This window comes from Sturnus vulgaris, chromosome 13 (genome assembly GCF_052056855.1).
Source record: "Sturnus vulgaris isolate bStuVul1 chromosome 13, bStuVul1.hap1, whole genome shotgun sequence".
Taxonomy (NCBI): domain Eukaryota; kingdom Metazoa; phylum Chordata; class Aves; order Passeriformes; family Sturnidae; genus Sturnus; species Sturnus vulgaris.
This window is the reverse complement of record NC_142255.1, coordinates 6307087-6329595: the sequence shown is the minus strand read 5'-3', so window position 1 is coordinate 6329595 and position 22509 is coordinate 6307087. Positions and strand designations below refer to the sequence as shown.

The following is a 22509-nucleotide window of genomic DNA, read 5'->3' as shown; positions in this document are numbered from 1 at the left end:
TTCTGCAGGGCTTTACCAGAAGCTGACCTACCAGCCCAACCGTGCAGCTGCAAGGTCCAAGAACAATTTAATTCCCATTTTCCCACGAATTGCAATGTATGATATAAGAAAGCATAGCCCTGCAAGCCTACATCTGTGGGCAGAGGCACACATGCTGCCCTCCGAAGGAAAAAGGCAAAGGGATCAATTATAAAGACATGACTGGGAGGGTGCCAAATTATTCCTACCTAAGGAGGAGTGAATCTACAGGGAGCCTCTGGATTCCTTTGGTAGACCACAGAGCAAGTCTCATGTCCAAGTAATAAATTAAGCTCTGCAGAAGAGGGGCTGCTTCAGACTCTGGGCGTGGTGTCAACTCCTCCTGGGTTAGGGACAAGGGCCAACAGTCTCTGCCGGCCTCAGAAACCAGAAGTGCTAAATACTTTGATTTAAAAACACTAATAATGAAATATATAAACTTTTTGAAACAAAAGCTCCAGATCTTACTTGCTGACACAACAGTTTCTTCCAAATGCTTGAAACATGCTCTTAATGCTCAATGCCACTTATTTAAAAACAATAAATGAAAATTCTAAATTTATAATTTCTAATGTAAATTCCCTATGCCTTCACATATATGGAAATACTTACATTATGTAGCACATCCCTGCTTTCAGTAATACATAGATTTTGTTAAACAGCTGGTATCAAACAAATTTTGGATGCACAAGAGCAGATTTTCACCCTTAATACCATGAGAAAATTATAAACTCCAGTCTATAAAATGCTAATGAAATAATCAACTCAGCATAGAAAACACTAAGAATTCCAGCGACAAGGTAGGAATTTTCTATAAAATGCCATATTCACTTTTCAAAGTTGTAACACATGAAAGCTGGGGATGCTGAAAACAATCTCAAGAGTCTCTGTTTCTGTAGTATTCTTTTGCTGCAGGTGCCACACGATGCCAGCAGTGCAGGGGGAATCGCAGGGAGCTGAGTCCCTCAGTGAGCGGCCGAGCACGGATGTGCCAGGCCGAGGTGGCCGCACCATTGCTGTCCCCACGGCACCCAGCCTGTCCCCAGAGCACCCAGCCTGCCCCCCAGAGCACCCAGCCTGCTCAGGCACAATAACCACGCATTTTATGTCAATAACGTGACTCTCTAAGACTCTCACAGAGCGAGGAATTTCCATGGAAAGTGTGTGCAGAGAGACCTTCCCCGTTCTATTGAAGCCACATGAACTCAGACCATCTGTATGTCTGTAACTTGCACATCACCCATGTTTGGTTTATTCACATGTGACACTGGCCACAACTCTGGACAGCATATGCTAGATTATTCTGTAGTTATTACTTATACATAGTTATTCATCTTTAAATATCTGCTTTAATTTCTGAGTTGGGATAAGGGTTTATTCCAACCCTTCATTATTTATTTGTAATGATCAATATAATTCTAGACAAAGGTAAATGATGTTTTTTAGAAGTATGTGAAACACTACCCAAATACTGCTGTGCCAAACAAGCTAAAAAGTCTCTGGAGAAAGAACAATGATGATTGTTATCTTACTATTCTCTATCATGGGAATTAAGCTTTCCCACATTTGGTGCTTTGTCTTGATGAGTTTAAGTTCCAACAGCATGACAACAGGCACAAGTCCAATCTGAATAGTAAAGGGTGTTGTTACTGTACTTTGATTTTTTAATTTTAAGAGTCTGATCCTGATGCTATTTCATTCATTATTATGAGTTTTACATATTGACAGAAGCAGTTGGATCCTAAGTGAGTTTATACAAGAAAGAGAAATCCTTTGATGATTGAAAAAAAAGTATAACAATGTATACATTGTAAAAATGTGTAACACCTAGGAAATATTATCCAGTTGTAAGGGACCTGGAAAGAGATATCAGTCCCTTTCCAGCTGACTGCAAGAGCAACAAAGTATTTCTGCTTCCTTTGTTTTCCAGCAAATAGAGGATGTTAACAAGTTTTTTGGGACATACTGGCAGAGGTTTTCACACCTGTGTGATTGGTTTGGCATGGCCTCGGCTTTGCAGCCTCTTTCAGTTTGGGCCAGGGGAAAGATGAAGAATCTGGTGCTGAACTAAGCAGCCCTCTCAGCCCTCACCTGCAGGCTGGCTCATAAAGGAAACACGCCCCGGTTAAGGATTCACCACAGTTAGGGTAGATTCCCACTCAATTAGGTCCTTGTTACTGAAAGACCTTTCCTCCTGTGTCTGCTGACTGACTGCTCTGGCATTAACCATTTGGATATAAGAAAGTTTTAGGAGTAGCCCTTGACAAAGATGAATGAAAGCTTTGCTACTGGATTCAAGGCTGCACGAGACTGTCTCACGTTTCAGGTTTTGGAAGAAATACAAGGCTCATTTTACACTAATGAAATAGACTGGCACATGGGACTGCATCTAAAAGCTCCAGCTGTCATACTTGAATGATCCCAGTAAGCATTACAAGCTCACCTTCTGGCTTTTGGTTTTGAACATCCACATCCACTCCATCTAAAATTACTGTGGGTGCTAAAAAGCCTCACAGATCAACAGTAAATCTAAAGGAAAGTTTTCCTGATGTCCCTGAGACTAGAAACATCAACTTTCACATATGCTGCCTCTAGGAACTGCACAATTACATCAACTGACATCTCTAAGCTCTCTCTTTAAAACATACTGAGGCTTTGAATGGGCAGTTGGGAGCCCCACTGGACCTCTAAATGGATGAGCAATAGTTTTAAAATATGTATCTGCCCAATGGAGTTATTAAGGTGCATAGTGGTAATACATATTTGCTACTCAGGCATACACCACTAATAAAGTTTCTAATGAAAAGATCTTTAATAAATAATTTTGTTGTTACGGTACAGGAGCCACTTCTCAAGTACTCAGCTACATTAGCTATTTAAGTATCAGCCTTAAGAGTTTACCCACCTCTCGTTCAAAATAAGCTATGGTTTTGATTCTAGAGTATGCAACAGATCTGTTATCACATGAATCTGTTATTTTGGAACTCAGCTGGGCATGGTCTTGGCTAGATCTGCTGAAGGTGACCCCAAATGAGCTGGACAGTTGATCCAGACAATCTCCAGAGGTCCCTTCTGATGTCAGCTGTTCTATGACTTCCAACTGCAGCTCATGTTTTCTCTCAGATTTACCCTAATGAGCAGGAGAAGTTTACTCTTGGTATCCAAAAACCACCACCTTGCTCTGAGATCTTGCCAAAACCCCTCATGTAATATTGTACTCCAGCATAAATACACAAAACCATTAATTACATCTACATACCACAGGATCTCAGTAATTTGTGATCATTCCATGCAATATACCACAGAATGCTAAACAACAAAACAGTCAAACTTCCATTTTTAGTTTAAATGTCTCAAATTAGGCAATAAAATAAATTCTAACATTTCTGAAACCACATGAGATTGACTGATAGCACTGCATTCATAGTTCATGCAGACAGTAAGTCAGAAACATCTCTGTTGGCTATCATGTTCTCACTCCTATGGATTTTATCACCTATGCTTTTCTGTACCAAAACCAGCCAGCACTGCTTTCCCAGCTGTTTGGACTTGATCTTAAGCATCCCAATATTTGGTATTTTTCTTTAAACTACAGACAAAAATAGGACAACCTCTAGGTCAATTTTTTAAATACTTCTTGATTTTCATTTGTACAATGTTTTGAAAAAGCAACTCCATTAAAGGACAAAATTTAGTAAGTGAACAAAAATCCCTCCCCAAAATACAATTTTTGAGGCTTCACCATTTCAGTGCAGTGTTCATGCTTTTCAAGACTTTAGTTTGACTATGTATAAGTGTCCTAGGGTGATGTTATGGTGTTTCTATCTCCAATCGTGTGTCCTGATTATGTTTGGTATTATGTCCTGTGCTTCCAGGACTGAGTCTGAGAGTGAAGCTTTGTTTTGTCTTATTATCAGCCGGCTCACCTCCCCCATGGTCTATGTTTAGGAGAGGTTTTAGCTCGGCTTGCTTGCTTGCTTGCTTGCTTGCTTGCTTGCCTGCTTGCTTGTCTGCTTGCTCGCTTCTGCCTTTTTCTTTCCTTCGCTTTGCCCTTGCTTTCTGCTTATTAGTTAGTTCAGCTAGGCAGTCCAACTTTTTCCCTGGACTGTTTTCTCTTCCACCCCGTCCCCTCCCTCTCCTGGATACCATCTGAACGGACGGGGACCTGGGAACCCCAAGAAACACCGGGAGGCTACACTTTGTCACCTGCAGCAGTCATCCCCAGCGCCAGAGACTGATAACTGAGCGACCACTCGCCAGAGAGACTGAGTTTGTCATCCCTTCAGAACGGTGAAAGAGTTTTTTTTGTCAGCTGGTGTTGTCTTTTTTCCCTGTGCTGGGGAGTGTCTTGCTTGTTAAATAAACAGGTTTTTTCTCCCACTCTTCTCCGAGGAAATTCTTCCCGAACCCGGTGGGGTGGGGGGGGAGGAGTCGTGGGGTTTGCTGTCTGGGGGCTCCTTCTGGAGGTTTTCCCCCAAATTTGCCCAAAACCAGGACAATAAGACAACTAACTACATGGCAGAAGGTGTGTAAAAGAAGCCTGAAGAAAAAAATTGTCCCTGGAAAAAGGAAAGAAACATAGTTTTTGTTCTGACAAGAAATTCTCTCCTTTTCTTTGTTGTGGCACACAGAGCAGGATCTACAGGACATGCATGGACACATACCCTAAATAGTTTGCATGCCTTCCCCACCCTTACAGCAGGAAGGCAGCTCTCCAACTCATGAGCTCACACAAAGCCCCACAGCTCTAATTCCTAATGCACTCTGGATAGGGAGCAGAGCACTGACAGCTCAGGATGCTGAATTTCCCCTCGTGCATCTGCACATCCAGGCTGTCTCCTAGAGGGGCTCACACAGACATCTCCATCCTGCTCCTGAAACTTTCTATCCAGCAGTTCATCTAAGATTATTGCCATGGATTCTTACTAATTGTATTCAATTTATAGGTTCAGCTTTCCAATTAAAATTTATTTTATGTGTGTTACTTTTTTGAATTGCTGAGTGTCTATTCATCCCTGGAAGCATACGAGGACTTGCAGGCAGCAAGTCTGATATTTCTTCCTGTTTTCTTCTATCAAGAGACAAAGTTCATGGTCTCTTCAACTGCTTGTTTTTTAAAAAAACCCTGATTTTCCATTTACATTTGTAAGGAGATAAACTATGTCATTTTTCCAAATACAGTTCAAGAGGGAAAAAAATTAATGTGTGTTGTATAACTTTAGGCCAAACTAAACTCTGAAATCAGTCTCAGAATCGTGACATGTCTTTTGACCTTTAGGACAAAGAAGGATGCAATGATCTGAGTGGGCTCCACATAAGACACATAGAAGACAATATCCTTCCTTCATAAGGGGAGAAATACATCGTTTGTGTATCTGTAAGTAATAAAATCTCAGTTCTGAGGACTTTCTTTACAGTAGGCAAATCCACTGAATTTAGGAGTTGTAACTGACTTGTATCTGTAAAACAAAATCAGCAACTCTACTGGTGAGCCCACCTTCCATTCACATGTCCCTCAGTGCTTTCTTCCACACTGAGCTGTGTTGTTTCACAACAGAGCTGCCCATTCTTTTTGGCTTTCCAGGAGTACAGACCATGAGCCAGCAGTACAAGGAGTCAGGCTTTCACATAACCCACAACATTTTCCTACACTTCAATTGAACATCTTTGAAAATGCATTGTTATAGAATTGAAGAAAATGTCAAATTCAAATGTTTTGAATCAGATTTTGCTGATTTTCCATTTGCTTTCCTTGTCTCTGAGCTAGATGAAACTTCATGAAATAACTGAAATATATCAGCATCACTGTTTTTTCCATTTTACCAGAGAAGTTACAGACTAAGCCTGGCCACCTTAGCTCGGTGCTTCAGTATGCAGATAGGCTTCCTGTACCAGCCCAGCACATTTTATTTATTTTTTTTTTAATTGCACTTGACTCCCCACCCCTGTTGAGGAGGATGGCTGTATGCAGATGTTTGTGTTTCAGCACTGATCCCTCCCACACTGCCCAAAGGCATGACTGGACGCTCTCCCAGCAGTTTCTCTGCCCTGTCTGCAGTTGTTGCTGGGAATTGCCATGGCCCCAGCTCATCCTTGGCCACAGAGGAGCAGCACCTTCACTGGCACTAGCCAGAGCAGGAGCCAGCACCTGGCAGCTCAGCCAGACACCCACAGAGCTCCACTTTCTCCACAAGTCCAATTTTGGACTGAACTACTGAAATTGGGATTTCTCAAATACTCCATGAACATTTTCAGATGCTAATAAAGTAAAAAAAAAAAAAAAAAGTATTTACGTTATAATTTTAATTTGGACAAGGAATTTGCTTTTGATACAAAACTCTCTCCAAAATCCCTACCAACCATTGTTAGTTCATACTGCCAAGCAATTCCTAAGCATGCAAATGGGATTTCTGCCAAATTACATTAATCTGGAAGACACTCTCCTTCTGATAAATTCCATTTAGTTCAGGGGACCAGACCACAGCTAATCTAGAGAACAATGTCCCAAAATGCATACACTGTAAATATGGGTCCTCAACATTGCCTATTTCTCTACAAAAATTCATGTTTCCAGTGCATGCAAACAAAGCCAACATCATTATAGTATTGCTTTATGAAGTAATTATGCTGTGTTAAAATGAGGAACACAGCTCTACATTCAACTTTTTAGTGTATTTCTTGAATTTTTAAAACACATAAGAAAACAGGAAATTTCCATCACAGTTTAAATTTATAATTTAAAAAATTCAGAACTAATCTAACTTCAAACAATAGTTAATTTATCAAATTGGAATACTTGTTCTACACAAATTTTTTACATATATTTAAGTAACGGAAGTTTAAAATATATACATTTGTATTTACAGATGAAACGTTCTTGTTAGATACGAAGGCCTGATTTCTACTGCTCATGAAAAAGAAAGTCAAATGAAATAATGGTTGAAAAGCTTTTGCTCATATATTTTATGCAACAGATAATCACATAATCACTTGGAGGATTGGATGGACTTGATGATCTCAGAGGTCTTTTCCAACCCTACTTGATTCTGTGATTCTGCGAAAGTTGAAGACCCAAAACTTTTACACCCTAAGGATATTTTCTATGCCACAGAAATCTCAATCTATGAAGTTAAAGGAATATTAACATTTTTATTTTTTTAATGACTTCCTATGTCCCAAAATATCTTGCTGACCTGCCCCTTCAGTACCTGCTTATTTGCACCAGCCCTGGGCTGGGATGTCTAATGTTTGGGAAGGTACCACACTGCAGAATAGTTTCCTGTGTTATGGGCTGATTAAAGACACAGACTGTGTTACATGAACTGTGGCCAAAGCCCAGAAAGGTACAATAATGCAATTACTGCTTTTACTGAAGTCTCACTATGTGAGATATAAGTGCAGGGGCCTCTTGGGAGGCAGACCTCCACAAAAAAGATTACCATGAATAATCCTAGAAAAAAGGTCTTTTAGGAAACGACATATTACTTATTTGTCCTCATGCCAGCTCTGTCTCAAAAACTGACAAGAGGCAATAGTCTCAGAAGCAACGGGCCTGATTGCAATTCACAGAAAAAGAAACAGAAGAATGAGTTCACAGCCGAACAGGAACATTAATAAAGTATCCCTTTGATAATAGCAGGACATGTCTATAATACCCATGTTTTCACAAGCACTTGAATCTTATCTCAAGAGATCCAATATCCCAGGCAGTAGAAAAATCCTTTTGAAACTTGGATTTGTTCTTAACAACACAGTCTTTTCTTCTTTGAAAAGTTAACACCTGCTCTCCAATCTGTGTTTGTAATTCAGGCCCCTGTCCTGCGTGGTTCTGCTTTAACAGAGAGCGGAGGGATCGCCTCTGGCATGTACAAGAATATCAATCTTGCTAATATGATTAGAAGCAGCTGTGAAGACAAATGTATACAGATTTTAAGCTGTCTGTGGTGTAGGTGCATATACCAGTTGCCAACATACACAAATCCTCAGGCCATTGTATTTTCCCTGCAGTTGATGCCTGTGCTAACTAGATACAGAACATACACTGCTTTCACTCGGCCTTCCAAATTCAATATCCAGCACTAACAGTGACCAATAGCCAATATAAATAAACAGGTGGTCTGATCAGCAAAATTTCCACTTTCATGTAAATGCAAAAAACAAATAAGCAATTACACAATAAATATTTATTGAAATGTCAGGTTAAATTACTGAAAATTGCAATAATTTAGTGAATAATTCAATAATTTGAATGCTGCAATAAACACCTTAACATGTATTGCAGTATAGTTTCATAAATCATAAACTGACCAACATTTAGAATATATTACATGTGCTATAAAAACATGCAGCACCTCCTTCATATACAAACAGTACACAAGCTTGCATACACTTAATCCTCAATTGAATGATGGGGAGGGATTTACCAGTGTATAAATGAGAATAACTGCTTAGGTTTAGACACAGGGTTTTAAAATCCATTTGTGCAGTTCAGTGAACTAAAAAACGTATTTCAGTTCTGACTGCTGGTAACTGTTCGTCTCTTTGTAAACACTCCTGTCATGAAAACGAATCTTAAATAAAAAACTTATTAGAGGCACACTTCATCAGAATTAATATCAACATGTAAGAATAAAAGTAAAAATTAATTTGTGCAAACAGCTTTGTGTGCATGCATTAGGCAGCACCCATAGAACTTGACACATCAGATAGCCTGATTTTGAATTTCAAAGTATTTTTAAGGCCTTGACCATGTTTTTTGCTATGACTTAAATTTTGCAGGTCTTCAATGTCAACTCAGCACTCCTATTACTTCACTTGGAAGCCAACATGTTGTCCTCAAGTACTGAAGTGATTTTCTGTGGCAGTAGCAGTAAAAAAAACAGAATTAAGGCTTCTATTGGATACGCCAGAGCTGACTTCACAGAACAGTGTGTATCAGAAAAGGGGCCAAAAGCAATCCTGTATTAAAAGATCATTCCTATGCCCAAAATTTCCTGAAGAATAATGCTAACTGTGAGCTGGAGGTTGAGCTCTTGCTCCAGGCTCTGCAGAGAGGGCAGGCATAGTTTCACGTACAGCAGCAGGATCCCATTTCCTCTGTCTCACCCGGCGGGGCTGATGCCAGGAGTGTTTACTGATGAATTCCCCATGCTCTGCAGCAGGCAGCACATCAACAAGATTTTCCACCTAAACACAAACCACTAACACTTTATACAGCTGGGCTTTGTTCTCCTCATAGCATGCACTCAGAAATGTTATGTTTTGCTGTAATTGTGAACCAGGTGAAATGCACTTGGGCTGGGTTGTACAAACATGCAGGAAGCTGGGCCTGCCCAATTTACCTGTGGGAATGAGCAACACGGTGCACATTAGCTCCAGGATGTGCCTCTGGATTTGAAACAGGGAGGACTAAGGGATTGCCCATATAAAAGAAGGCTAAATCAGAGAGAAAGGGAAGAGAAGAAATTCAATATAGCAAGTAAAAAGTAATCCTTATTGCTCTGCAGTATCAGATCTAACCATGATGCTAGAAAACCAACACTTACCAGACAGTCACCAGAGAAAGCCAGGAGTTTTTAAGTCTCAGACTCAGTTATTTTTTTCATAAATTATGAAAGAAATAACTAGACTTTCCTTCCAATTATTTTTAAGCTAAACATACATGGTATAACTGACAGTCAGGCATAAACACCTGAAAATACTCTAACTATCCAATAGAGGATTAAGAATGTTCAGTAAAGGTGATATGGGTTTTGGATTAAGATCAAAATAAAACCCTTAAAACCAAGCCCAGAAAGTAACTAATTAAAAGAAAAAGCAAACACTTGACAGCAAGATTGTTAAATAACTGAAAACCCTCTCAAGGAGAATTAAGACCATTTAAACCCAGAAAACTAAGTTCTAAATACATAATGAAACTAAGGATAGAGAAATTATGCTAAGCAGCACATCTTTTTTGACTCTTTTCCCTTCTAATGTTCTATATGTTCATTGAGATAAAATCAATGGATTTTTATTCTATGTATTTGGCAGCTGAGATTCAGGTTTGATTAATGGGCAGACACTGGGAATTGTTCTCTCTCATGCTCTTGGGACACCACAGCAACAACTGTTCCTGTGGGCAGAAAGAGCAGCCCTGCAGCAAGAGCTTAGGGAGCAGATCATCTCAACCTGGGCTTGGGCTAAGGAGGAACCAGGGTTTAAAGGGGACACTCCTGACCTGCTTTACTGCCACAGTCAGTCCTGGCTGTAGCTGGCCCACTAAAGCCAGCCACTTCCTTCAGTCAAATTCCATCATCTACACCACAACTACATGTGCCAGTTTGTGAGCAACACATGCAACCATGCTGTATAAAACCTGAGCAATAGGAAACTGACTGGTATTTCTGCTTTCCCATGACAGTTACTGCTCAGAATCAGGCTTTTCTTCTGTTCCAATGACTTCGCCATGTGCAAGAATCTTTTTGATATATTGTATTTTCAGCATATTTTTCAATCTAGTTGCAAATACAGAGGAGTGATTCAAGTGCTCTTTTTCCCATTTTTTCAAAATTTTTGATTTTGTGAAAACTGAAATCTTTCCTCATGTCTGTTTTGCTAAATACAAAGGAGGGGATGTCAAAATAATTTTCACTTTCTCGTTTCACTTCAATGCTGAAGCATCTTATTACACTGAAAATTAAAATAATTTTACATCCTAATAACATTACAATTATATATACACATACATATATATTTAAGTTTTGGCAATTTTGATCCCAAAAAAATTGATACTTCAAAATGTTTTGTATTCCTGGAAAATTTTCCCATTTTCAGTTTTTGTTTAAAGTTAGAACGAACACAAATAGTCAAAATGTTAACACTGCAATAACACAATGCAATCTTCTCCCTAAGACACACAGAGCAGACAAATAATGAGTTACATTACAACTCACGCCAATTTTTACATAAACAATGACCTGTTGTTTGTTTAAGGATGTTTTGGCTCTTGTCAGTAATGTTAAAGTAACCTCATATGCATTACAGAAAACTCCTGAGACATGGACAGCATTTGAAACTGAATTTTACAGTCAGGACACAGAAAGATGAACTAACTTTCTCACTGCTACACAGAAAACCTGGACAAGGCTGAGATGCAGGTCTGCCTCCCCTGAGGATGCCAGTCCCAGTGCCTTATGGCACATCCCCATCAGTCCCAGCTCTCCGAGCTCAGGATCAGCAGCACTGCTCTGCCTTTCACCAGATCTGCATTTGGGGCATTATTTATAATTTTACTACTTCAGTTGATCAAAGTAATGGACTAGATCTTGACTTTTTAGATGTTTTGGCAGCATAGTTGGAGGAACTTGAAATTATTAAGCAGATGTTCTGTGCCATAACTGGGGGCTTGTTTTGCTCTAATGAGATGCAGTATTTGTTACAATGAAGGAAATTGCTTGTGGATTTGCTATAATGCATTTTACATACACTGGGTTACATTTATACTGGAGCAATGAAAAGAAAATACAGTAAAAGTCTACATTACTTTTCAGATCTGATGATGTCACCAGACTCATATTATTACATCTGAAAAAAGATCAAGCTCAACTTTTTGAGGTCTGTTTCTGTTTTTATACTTTATATTCACCTCAGTGGTGAAATGGGTCCAAACAGTTAGCTCTTTGTGATCTCTCTCCAGAGGAATCACTGTACTGTTACAGCAGAACCAACCAGAGTAGGTTGCACCTCAATGTTTTTAGGCCTATGACCAAAATTACTCAGAAGCAGATCTCCTCCCTTTGTAGATATATGAGCAAATTTAATGCAGTTTCTCTGGCTCTTTCAGATTCAATTTTAAATTTGTGGCGTTTGGATTTAAATTCAGAGTTATACAGTGCAATATGGAAAGCAAATTAACAAATTCACAAGTTGACTCAGTGGACAAATGCCAGAGATTTGTATCAATCTGGGTCTAAGAGCAAGGACTGATCCAGAAAAACATTAACAAGAATTGTCTGTCCTTTGTAAAAGACCTCAAACTGTGGCTTAGATATTTATTATGCACCATGCTTATAAAACTTCCAAGATGTCTAATGGAAACAGAGCACAATAGAAGCCAGTTCTGCTTTTCATTTTATATACTACCACTGGGAATCTCTTTCTTCTGATGTTCATCCATATTATAAGTTCTTTCTTCACAGTGGGTAAGAGTTTCCTTGCTTTGAAAATAGTAATTCATCACAAGAAGAAGGAATATCGAGCTTATATAAATGCCAGTCCAACTACTTATACTGTCTCAATTGGCAAAATCTCTTTTAATTCCCTTCATAACACTCAGCACTACCAAGTAACTCCATCAAACACTAACAGAACGCTCCAGAGAAACAGAAATGCCAATATTTAATTAATAATGTGCAACACATGCACCCATGTTCATATTCATAAATAGCCTCATTTTTCCAGCAAACAGTAACATCAGTGAGAGCTGTGAACTCTGCTCCTTTGAAAGCCTGTTAGATGAAGTTGGAAATTGTCAATCTGAGGGCTCTTAAAGGAATGCCACATTAAAAAATACACTGTTAGTCTTAATCCTTTTGACCCCTCTGTAGTAGTTTATCTTTACAACCTCTCATCCCTTCCCCCACTCTTAAAATCCTGCACAGTGACTTCAGACTAAGCCTGAGCTCAGCGAGGCTCAGCCCTGAGCTGCAGCCACAGGGTCTAACCTTGGCTTTCCTGCACCATAAAACACCACGAGGGAATCTTCTCCCTCAAAGCCCACAGACAGTGGTTTTATCAGAGAAAGGGAGGCTTAAGCAAATGGCTTTTACCTTGTATTTGTCAGAGGCCACAGCAGGGACACGAGCAGTCTGCACGTTTGCAGGGTGAGCTGACGAGAGGCAGCAGGAGCTCCCAGGCACAGCTGAAGCTCCACAGCAGGTGCTGGGACAGCCCCTCCTGCAGCAATCCCTGGAAATGGCTGCACCTGCTACCAGGGCCTCACCTGGGCCAGCCTGGATCTCACTCTGGGCAAAAACTGCCCATGGTTTAAGTGCCCTACACCACGTTCAAATGTCAAATACCAATAAGCCACCAACGAGGAAAACACAGCAGCAGCAGCTTTGCCAGATCTAAGACCAAAAATCTTCCAGACTTCAGCAGGCTCCCTAAAATTTTCAACCAGCCACAACTTCTGACTTGTGACCTTGCACCTCACTGCTGCTGGTAACTACAACCAAAGGTTTTGGTCTCACTTTAGACTGACCCAAAACTCAGCTTCAGAAGTATCTAGAATGCTAATAAGGTAAAATCCACAAATTTTAGTGGAACCAGAACTTGTATATCTATCCTTTCAGTATAAGCATGTGTTAATTTCTAAAACCCGTATTATGCCATAGAAATTACATAAAGAAAATAGAATTTTACACCTAAATCTTCTGGAAAGTGTAAGTTCTACCACTGAGAATATGCATAACAAAGTTTTGAGTACACAAATGGAAACTGTGAACATAAATGTTTAGATTCACATTTGACTCTCTCTGAAGTTACTGCTTTCTTTCATATTAGCTGAAACTGGAACAGGCTCAAAATGAACAAACTATATGTGAAAAGTATCTTAATATGTAATTCTTTCAACATAATGTAACATACTCAGAAGATATCAGTCTTCCAAGCACATAGGACCCCTTTCATAGTTCATTTCTCCATTTCTCCATTACTTCAGTGTTTGGAGCTTTTTAAAACTAGAAATACAATACTATTTTCACTTTTCAGGACAACTGTCAATCCTTTAAAAGTTCGGTAGAATAAATGTTTCATTTCTAGTCATCATTTTAATTACTCAGGAATACATACAGTAAAACAAAAGACAGAGACATTTTGGGGAGGGGTAAAGAAGGAAACTACTTTGGTCTCTGAGATGATCCTAAAGCCCTTCTTTGTGTACTTGTAATTTGTTCACAGAATGAAAGAGTCTGACTCCCATGTTTGTGTCACTGTTTCCTGAGTCCCTGCTCATACACTCACCCAGCAGAACCATGCCCAGACTCACAAACAGCTCCCTGAACCTCTGAGCAGAGTAGAGGCTGCAGGTGCACTCTTTGAACTCATCATTTTTCAAAGAAACTGTGAAAATTTCTAGTGAGTTCCTGAGCCTCCATGGAATTATGTATACACCAACGCTTTGAAAACAAAGAAATCTGGATATTATCAGCCTGCAACAAAATTTTTCAGGATCAGACCTCAATTCTGTTCACTTTTTTAGTTACATGTGGAATTTTCTTCTAAATTACCTCATCCAAAAGCCATTGAAGTGAATGGGAAAAACTCATGCTAACCTTAACAATTCTTATACCATTAGGACCTATAAAAAGTTATATTTATATTGCTTTTCTTTAACTTTAGCAGCAACCTGACTGGGAGCTCTGCAACCTGCTACACACACACCACCACATTAGGACAACTGCTCTTGGCAGGAATAGATGAATGTGAAAGCTTTACTGAAATCAAACACATGGAAAATACTATGAAACTATTTTAAAACCTTTTGAAATTCATAATTGAATCAACAAAAACTATTTCCACACATTAATTGAGTCAAAGATAGTGTATTCACTCGATTTTTAAAACTTCAAATTGTAAAAGAAATGTATTGAATTGTACAAGAAATGTGTTGAATAAATATTTCATGCATTTAACAACAAAAATGGAATATGTCTTGATAATCCTTTGCTTAACTGCTGCCCCATTTATTCAATATTCCCCAAAGTTAATGCATAACACACTAAAATGATTACACAGTCCTGACCTTGCAGCTCCATTTTATTCTCCAGACTATTTCATAAATCTGGGAGATGGGGCAATAACACTGGGGTTGATGCAAGCAGTGTATACCTGCAGAACACTGTGAACCCCAGCTCTGCCCCATTCTTGTCATCACACTACATGAAATGGTTATGCAGATCTGTGTGACAAGGACTCCTAGGACTACAAACGTGGAACTCATACAAAATATTTTCCTTGTGAAGCTGTAAAATACATCTGCTCAGAGCATCTGATCCTGCATGGCTCTGCTACAAAAGGAATCTATAACCAAACAGAACAGATTTAAGAGAATTCAGACTAAGACTCATTTTTTGTATCCCCAAAGAGGTGTAGGAATAAGGACAGGATGCCCTCTTTTCATTGGTGTATTGCTATAAAGAATTCAAAGGAAGTAAAAATGTTGTTTCAACAGCAAAGGCAAATTTTTTTGAGTGATTTTTTTTTTTTTTTTGTCTCTGAAGCTTAATGGAGGACTTTTCCCATGGACAATAGGAGTCAACAGACAATACCTGCAAACAAGACCGAAGCATCCCAAAGCACAGCACTTGTTTTGCAGTTACAGTTACTTGGACACAGTAACCACTCATTACAGAGTGGGAGAAATAACACATTCAAATCTTGATTTGTTCTCTCCCTTATCTTTGCAAACCCAACATACAAAAGACTGGGTGCTACAAAATGAAATGGAGATTCCAAAAGATTTTTTTAATCCTCCCACTGGGTAGGACTATAGGTTACCACATAACCTTTGGGAGAACTGACAGAAAAGAGGAACCAGCATAATCTTTATTTCTTATTCATACATGCCAGAGGTTTTGCTGCTGAGAAAGCTGTCCTTGATCCAAAATGGAGAACTCAGAAAAGATAGAGACCAACCCCGGGAATTGCCAGGGCAGGTTAAATTCTTAGGGTATGTTAATTTAAAGCAACCTTGCTCTATGCTCATTTTCACTCCTGGATAATCACATCCATACCCTGGATCCCTAGCAGGCCTCTTTTTCCAGGGTATTCTCTTGCCCATCTTTACACAACTCAGACTGCTCCCCAAATCAAAGGGATCCAAATCCTCAGCTGTCCACTTGCAGCAAGTTTTAGGCTGCTCTGCACAGCCACTGCACATGATGAAGCTATGGAAGAACACAGACAGATGACTGGTACAGACTGATTACATGAGCTCACATATTGTTGACTCATGTAGTCCTGCTTATTACAGACTTTGCCTGACAGCCAAGTCAGACATTGAGAAAGTTGTGATAAAGCTACTAAGTACTTAATACCAATATGTTTGGTGGATCAAAGCATTACATTTACTCCATTTTATGGGGTGGAGGTGTTTTTAATTCATTTCTGAATATTGGACACCTGCATCTTGTTTCAAGGGACACTAATAGATAAAACAGACAAATTTTATCAAAGTATCTGTACCACTCACTACCACACTGCTTTGCAAATAACAAATCCTCCTTCTACATTCTTTTCTAGCCTAAGAATCTTCAGTACCACAAAATCTGGACACAATTTTCTTTCTACATCTGAGTCCGAAAGCCACAACATCTGTCCTTAGCTTTCTGCTCCAAACAAAAGAGCCAAAAATTGTGCTTTGAAATGAGGGCATAATTCTTCCTGGGACATTTCCCCAACTCACAATTAATGCAACTGGACAGGTCAGATACTCTAAAATGCATCTGTAGATATTGGTCACCTGGACACAGAGGGCAGTGTCTCTTACAGCAAACCTAGGCTACATTTATCTAAGGCCTGTCTACTCATCTCCCTTCTCTCACTTTCCTGTCTTACAAATACATTCTGTTTAGATGGTTTATGTTCCATTGCACTTCAGAGTGTCTTGAATTTACAGATGAATGACAACATTTGATGGATGTAATTTCCCATTTTCCTAAAGGCACTAACAACCATTTCCAATTCTTGAGGCTCATCCAGGTGTCCATCTATAAACACCCACTTCTTGCTCTCACCACTCTTAACCCACTTTCTCCTCCAAACAGCAAGTAGAAAAGTGAGGAAATTAAAGTATGCACAATGAATTAGAAACATTACATGTGGTACATGTGATCTATTACAGGGAAATGGCTCATTTCAGTCACCAGAGTATGGCAAGCTCTGCTTGAAACAGTACACTTAAAAATACATATGCATTATTAATTATTGTAACAAACCACAGAATCAAGGGTAAACACCAGGCTCTAATATCACTAAGCTTCTTACAAATGCAAATCAAAATATGTGTATTAATAAAATTATACAGAAAGAATAACTATAAAAGGTATGCTGCCATGTGGAAGCACTAGGTTTCCATATACATAAATATCTCAGCAATTTTTTAAATTAAATCTTTCTATAGACGTAGTTACATATTTCAGTAATACACAGGATATTTACAATTTCCAGGTCAAGCTCAATACAACAGATGTTCAGGAAGCAGATTTATAGATGAAGTCAAAGAAATGCCTCAGATACTTTACCACAACCCTACTTTTAAAGTTGCAAACTTCCATGTGCTTTCTCTTGTGATCCATTCACAAGCCAGCAATAAATAAAGCGGAAAACAGTGACATAGTATAAGTGAACTTCCTGTTCTGCATTTGAATAAATTCTAGTCTCATAAGTGAGCAATATTTCAAGGACATTTCACTTAAAAGTGAAATAGTATTTTCAGTAATGTGTGAAAAATGGATATTTCACTGCCTCACAAAGGATTTCCACTGAGTCTGAAGGAAATCAGAGACCATATTCCATCAGAATTTAAGAGAAATTTTATGTCTATAGTGCCTAAGCTCTTGTCAGTAATTACAGGTATATGTTTCAGGATGTCCTGTATCTATTGTATTGGAAGCAGGCACTATCTGAGTTGTAACTAATCAATAAATATAAACATCATCTACTCATTACATTCCAAGTCTCCCAAAAGCATCTGATGCCTCACTGATGAATCTGTCTGCCTACAGCATTTCACATAAAACAGGAGAAGCAAAAAAATTGTCTTAGAAAATAAAGCCCATGCAATTAAAGGACATGCACTGTAAAGAACAACTAGCCACAGAACAGAATAGAAACAATCAAGAAGATTTCTAACAGGTGGAGGCAAAAGAGAAGCAGAGAAGTATGGTCTGCTGCAAGGAGAAATGAAGACTTCAAGCAGTTGCCTCATTGAATATAATACCTTGCAGCTGGGTGAACTGCAGCACAGCTGGATTATTTCTAGAGATAATGTATATAGATTCCCAGTATATATATGTACACATACATATATATTTGCAGGATATATGTGTGTCTCTGTGTTCACTAACTAGAAATAAGAGAAAGTATAAATAGAAGAGTTAGATGACTTCTTGTCCTCCAGGTGAAAACATTAGGTTGTCCAAGTATAGCACACTGAGAGAATGTGGTTCAGCAGAGCCTCCCCTGAGCCCCAAGGAACTGGCAGTCACAAATTAGGGAAGGCCAAGCATTAATAAACTGGGACTCTGTTACCTCTGGGTCTCAAGGATTGCACTGCCAAGGATCACAGGCATTCAGGAAACACCAGGGCCCACCTTCCTGACCACACACAGCAATCAATTCTCTGAGTACTCTCAAGTTCTGCTTCCAGTTAACCTAACCAGATGACACAAATGTTAGGTTTTTCCATGTGTATCTACCTTCACAGAGTTCCTAGAATGGTTCCATACTAAGATGTAATGAACCCCAGCAGTGGACACTGAAGGAATTCTTGCTCTAATAATGTGCACAATATATATCTATAATTTGTTTATAAACATATCTCACAATTCTAAGAGAAGAAAAACCTCACACTAAACTATTGAAAACAAACATAATACATTCAGGCTTGACCTTGGAACAGCTTTCAGCTGTTCCATCACTGAATGGAAAATACTCCACAAAACATCTTATTGATGGTACTCCAAGTGCTTGATGCTACTTGCCACTCTCAGCACCTGACCAAGATTTTTAAGAGGTTTTAGGTTTTTCTTCCATTTTATAATTACTTGAATCATATTAATCAGACCTCATTCAGTGTCTTCTGTTAGAAGAAGCTATTTTGTCATTCAAAATGAGTGAAAGCTGTTGGTTAAAATCCAGCAAGAAAAAAACTACTAATCAATAAATTCAGCAGCTTTGCATTACTCTTCAGTTTCCATCTTAATACCCAAACTGATTCAGACTACATCTTAAATGCCTCTTGTCTGACACAAAGTATTGAAGCTGCAGTATTTACTAGACACTTGTGGAATTTCACTATAAATTTTATTTTCTTCAGCGCTTATATTTATCCCAGATATAGCAGGCAGACATCTCTAGCTAGAAATCAGGCTACTAGAAGGTATTTTAAGACAAAAGTGACCTGATAAATTATTTTAAAGCATGTACATATTTACCTGTACAGTGAGTTCTTCCCTGAACACAACACAAGCTTCAGGATGGAGTATTGACATGAGTGTCATTTTAGAGGACAGAGTACCATTGAAGTTCAGCAAGAAAAGCCATGCTGACCAAATATCCTTCCATTCACTCAATGTTTGGATTCTGACACATTTCAAATAAAGAGAAGCCAGCTGAAACTGCCTCCTGGCCTATCACAAGGCTGGGTGCTGATTCCCAGCCCTGTCAGCCTCTTTTGCCCCAGCTGATTTTGAACCTCTCTTTGTGGTGCCCATCAGTCATTAGGTTTGGCAACAATGATACTGGGGGACAGTGGGGACACATATTTTCCCCCCACAGAAAATGCAGCAGTGACATCAGTGCCATTTGACACACCCTGCTTTCAGCCACAGGAATTTGCATCCCAGTTGACTCTGCTCCCAGGAGCAATGCAGTGTTAGAGGCTCTGTGACAACTCAGCACCAAACACAAGAGCAGAGGTCACAGGAGAAGCCAGGCGTGGCAGTCAGAGGAAGGGAAGAGAGGCTGCCAGCCTTGCAGAGCTGCTGCCTGTGGCCAGGTGAAGGCGCTGCCCCGGTGCAGCCGCAGCGGGAGCGGCGCCTCTCGCTGTGCTCCCTCTGCACAGCCCTCCCGCCTGCCAGCACGAGCTCTTCAAACAGCCCCGAGATCTGAGCGTGGCTCCGTTCCTAGAAATTCACATGGCTTCATCCAGCATTTTAAGCCAAAGACATCTTGACTCTACCAAGTGGAACTAAATCATGTGTACAGACACCACTGTGATGATCCCTGAGCCACGTCCCCGCTGCTGCCATTGCCTCTGGAGCCAACATCCAGTCAGCCCAACACAAGCCACAGCTGCACATGTAAAATAACACACACGTTGGAACAGCCAGGATTCCTGGGAAATAAATGTCCTGCCCTGCAAACAAGTGCAGTCACCTGAAAGGGGAGCTCTGAAACTAGAGCTGATGTCTTTAGAACAAAAAGCAAACCAAAACATCATTTGGAGAGAATGCTTGGTCAAGTATGCGTTTTAGAAAACTCCCCATTAAAAATTCTCTGTAAAATAGCAAAACAAACAAAAAATTAACAGAATTCTTTCCATTTAAACTTAACATTTTCTTTACTTTGATGGAAGAGTCTCAATATCTGTTAGGGGTAAATCATGTCTGACTCACAGTGGACCAAGCTCTGATTTGCAAAAAAATCTATTTTCTCTAAGAATATGAAATTTCTCAAATTTTGCAGTATTTTTCTCCTTGTAACTTCCTTCAGCTAGAAGGAAGAAAAAAGCCAAGTCCATAAAGAACACATTTTCAGTTCTTTCAAGTTTTGCACACATGGGAGCAGCCCTCACTGGTCAGCATTTTGAAGAGCAACCAGGCCAGTAAAGCCCAAGATCCCTGCAGGACTGCAGAGAGCAGAGCTCCCAGAATCTGAGCCTGCACGGGTGTAACTCTACCAGCTGGAACAGAAACCCAGGGCTAGGACTGCTGCTTAAAAGGCTGTGTATTACACATACCTGGCTGACATTTTCCAACAGAAATCAAAGCAAGAGAGTGTAGCTATCCAGGATTTTTTGCAGTTGTTGATTTAAAAATACTGCATTTGATGATGTATTTTGGATGCACAAGACAATCCAGGTATCCTTCTGAAGACAAAATATAGGCACAGGCTCTCCTGGAGAGGACTTTATTCCATCTTTAACCTTATAGAGAATTTCTGACAAAAAAGTCTGCAGGTGTCTCCCTCCTTTCAACAAATGCAGCCATTCTTCACTAAGAGACACCTGTGGCAAGGTCCCCAGAAAGTCACCCTTTTCAGTCAACCAGTAGGCTCTCTCCTTTCAATAGATTCTTTTATCCAGCCATCAAAAGGTTATGAATTTATCACAATTAAAAATGAAAGTTAACTGAACTTAAGATTTCAAATTAAAGAGTTCAATTACCTGTATGATTAAAACATTCATTATTTCTGTAGAACTAAACTTCCTTACAGGTTTTATGGTTATGTCACTGTGATGTTTTCCCTCTGCCACAACTGGACCCTTCTTCTCAAATCCTGCCCTTAAAGTCATCATGTGCTACTGGTTTTCCCACACAAACTAGGTTTTTTCATTAAATACTCTAAATTCATAGGGTTTATAGTCCCTCTAATATGACTTTTTTAATAAAGACAAAAGTTTATGTTGGAGCAGCAGATAAAGTGGGTTAGAAATGCAGCTGCACCAATCTGAACGATGGAGAAATAAAAATACGAGTATTTTTTAAAAATAACAATAATTACACTTAACTCACCAGCAAGACAGTGCTGTGAATTACAGTTTAACTGCCCTTCTTGATCCAGTATAAACATTAGGAGCAAGATGTGCTATGCAGGGGAGGGAAAAAGAAATGATCATGCCATGTTCTAGATCCCCTGATTCATCTTTCCTGGCAGAAGACAGAGTGAGTCAAAGCTGCTGTGTAGGAAGCAAGAAGAGGGAGGTGGGCTGAGCTGGATCAGCACTGGCTGGGTCTCCTCAAGTGGGGTTTGAAAAGGGATGCATCAAAGCTAACACATCCTAAATCTTCAAAGCCACCTTGCAGAAGTGATCTGTGTGCAGAATGTGCCTTCAGCCATGTGCTTGCTGGAGTGCCTGGCTCCTTGTTCTGCCTAAATGCCTGCTACAAAGTGCCACAGGTGTACAGCTCTGAAACTTCCTTTTGGGCAACTTCACAAAGCCAAACATGGCTTTAACTAGAAACATAAAGAGGAGCAGCTCTGCCAGTCTTCACTTTGCCCACAACAGATAAGTTGAGGACTGAGATATGGCTGCATTAGAAACAAACATTATCAGATCTAAGTGGGTGTCAGATATAAACCTACCTTCATCTGCACTGACTCATGTTCAGCTGTAAAAATAGGTAACATCAGCTGTGGATCAAAGCTGCCTGATGGTCCCACTAAGCAAAAACCACATCTGCCTTCCCAAAACACAATCTGTATAATAATGCAAAACCAAGCTGTTTTCCCTTACCTTCTGCAAAAGGTTCCCATTCATAAAATCGACCCATAAATGGCTTGTTATTGTATGATGCACATTGTACCTCTCTAATATTCCTGCTGCTTTCAGGACACATCTGTTCAGATAAAAAAAAAATATAAAAAGTAGCATTATAATCAACAGCAAAGTTATTTTTGCCTTCATATTAATATGAAGTTCGTAAGATTAGTGAAGGCATTGCAAAATTTTAATCCAGATTAATGACATAAACATCAGGAGACCTCTTTAAAACAGGTAACAAG

The 22509-nt window shown here is 39.5% G+C and overlaps 1 protein-coding gene across 1 annotated transcript in view; it reads right to left on the bottom strand.

Annotated features, from left to right (window-relative positions):
- The window catches only part of THSD4 (thrombospondin type 1 domain containing 4), a 237679-nt gene that overhangs the window by 149279 nt on the left and 65891 nt on the right, over nt 1-22509 (bottom strand). Inside the window, exon 6 of the mRNA XM_014873971.2 lies at nt 22241-22343. Within this exon, the coding sequence (XP_014729457.2) occupies nt 22241-22343 (103 nt within the window). The remainder of the gene's footprint in view (nt 1-22240; nt 22344-22509) is intronic.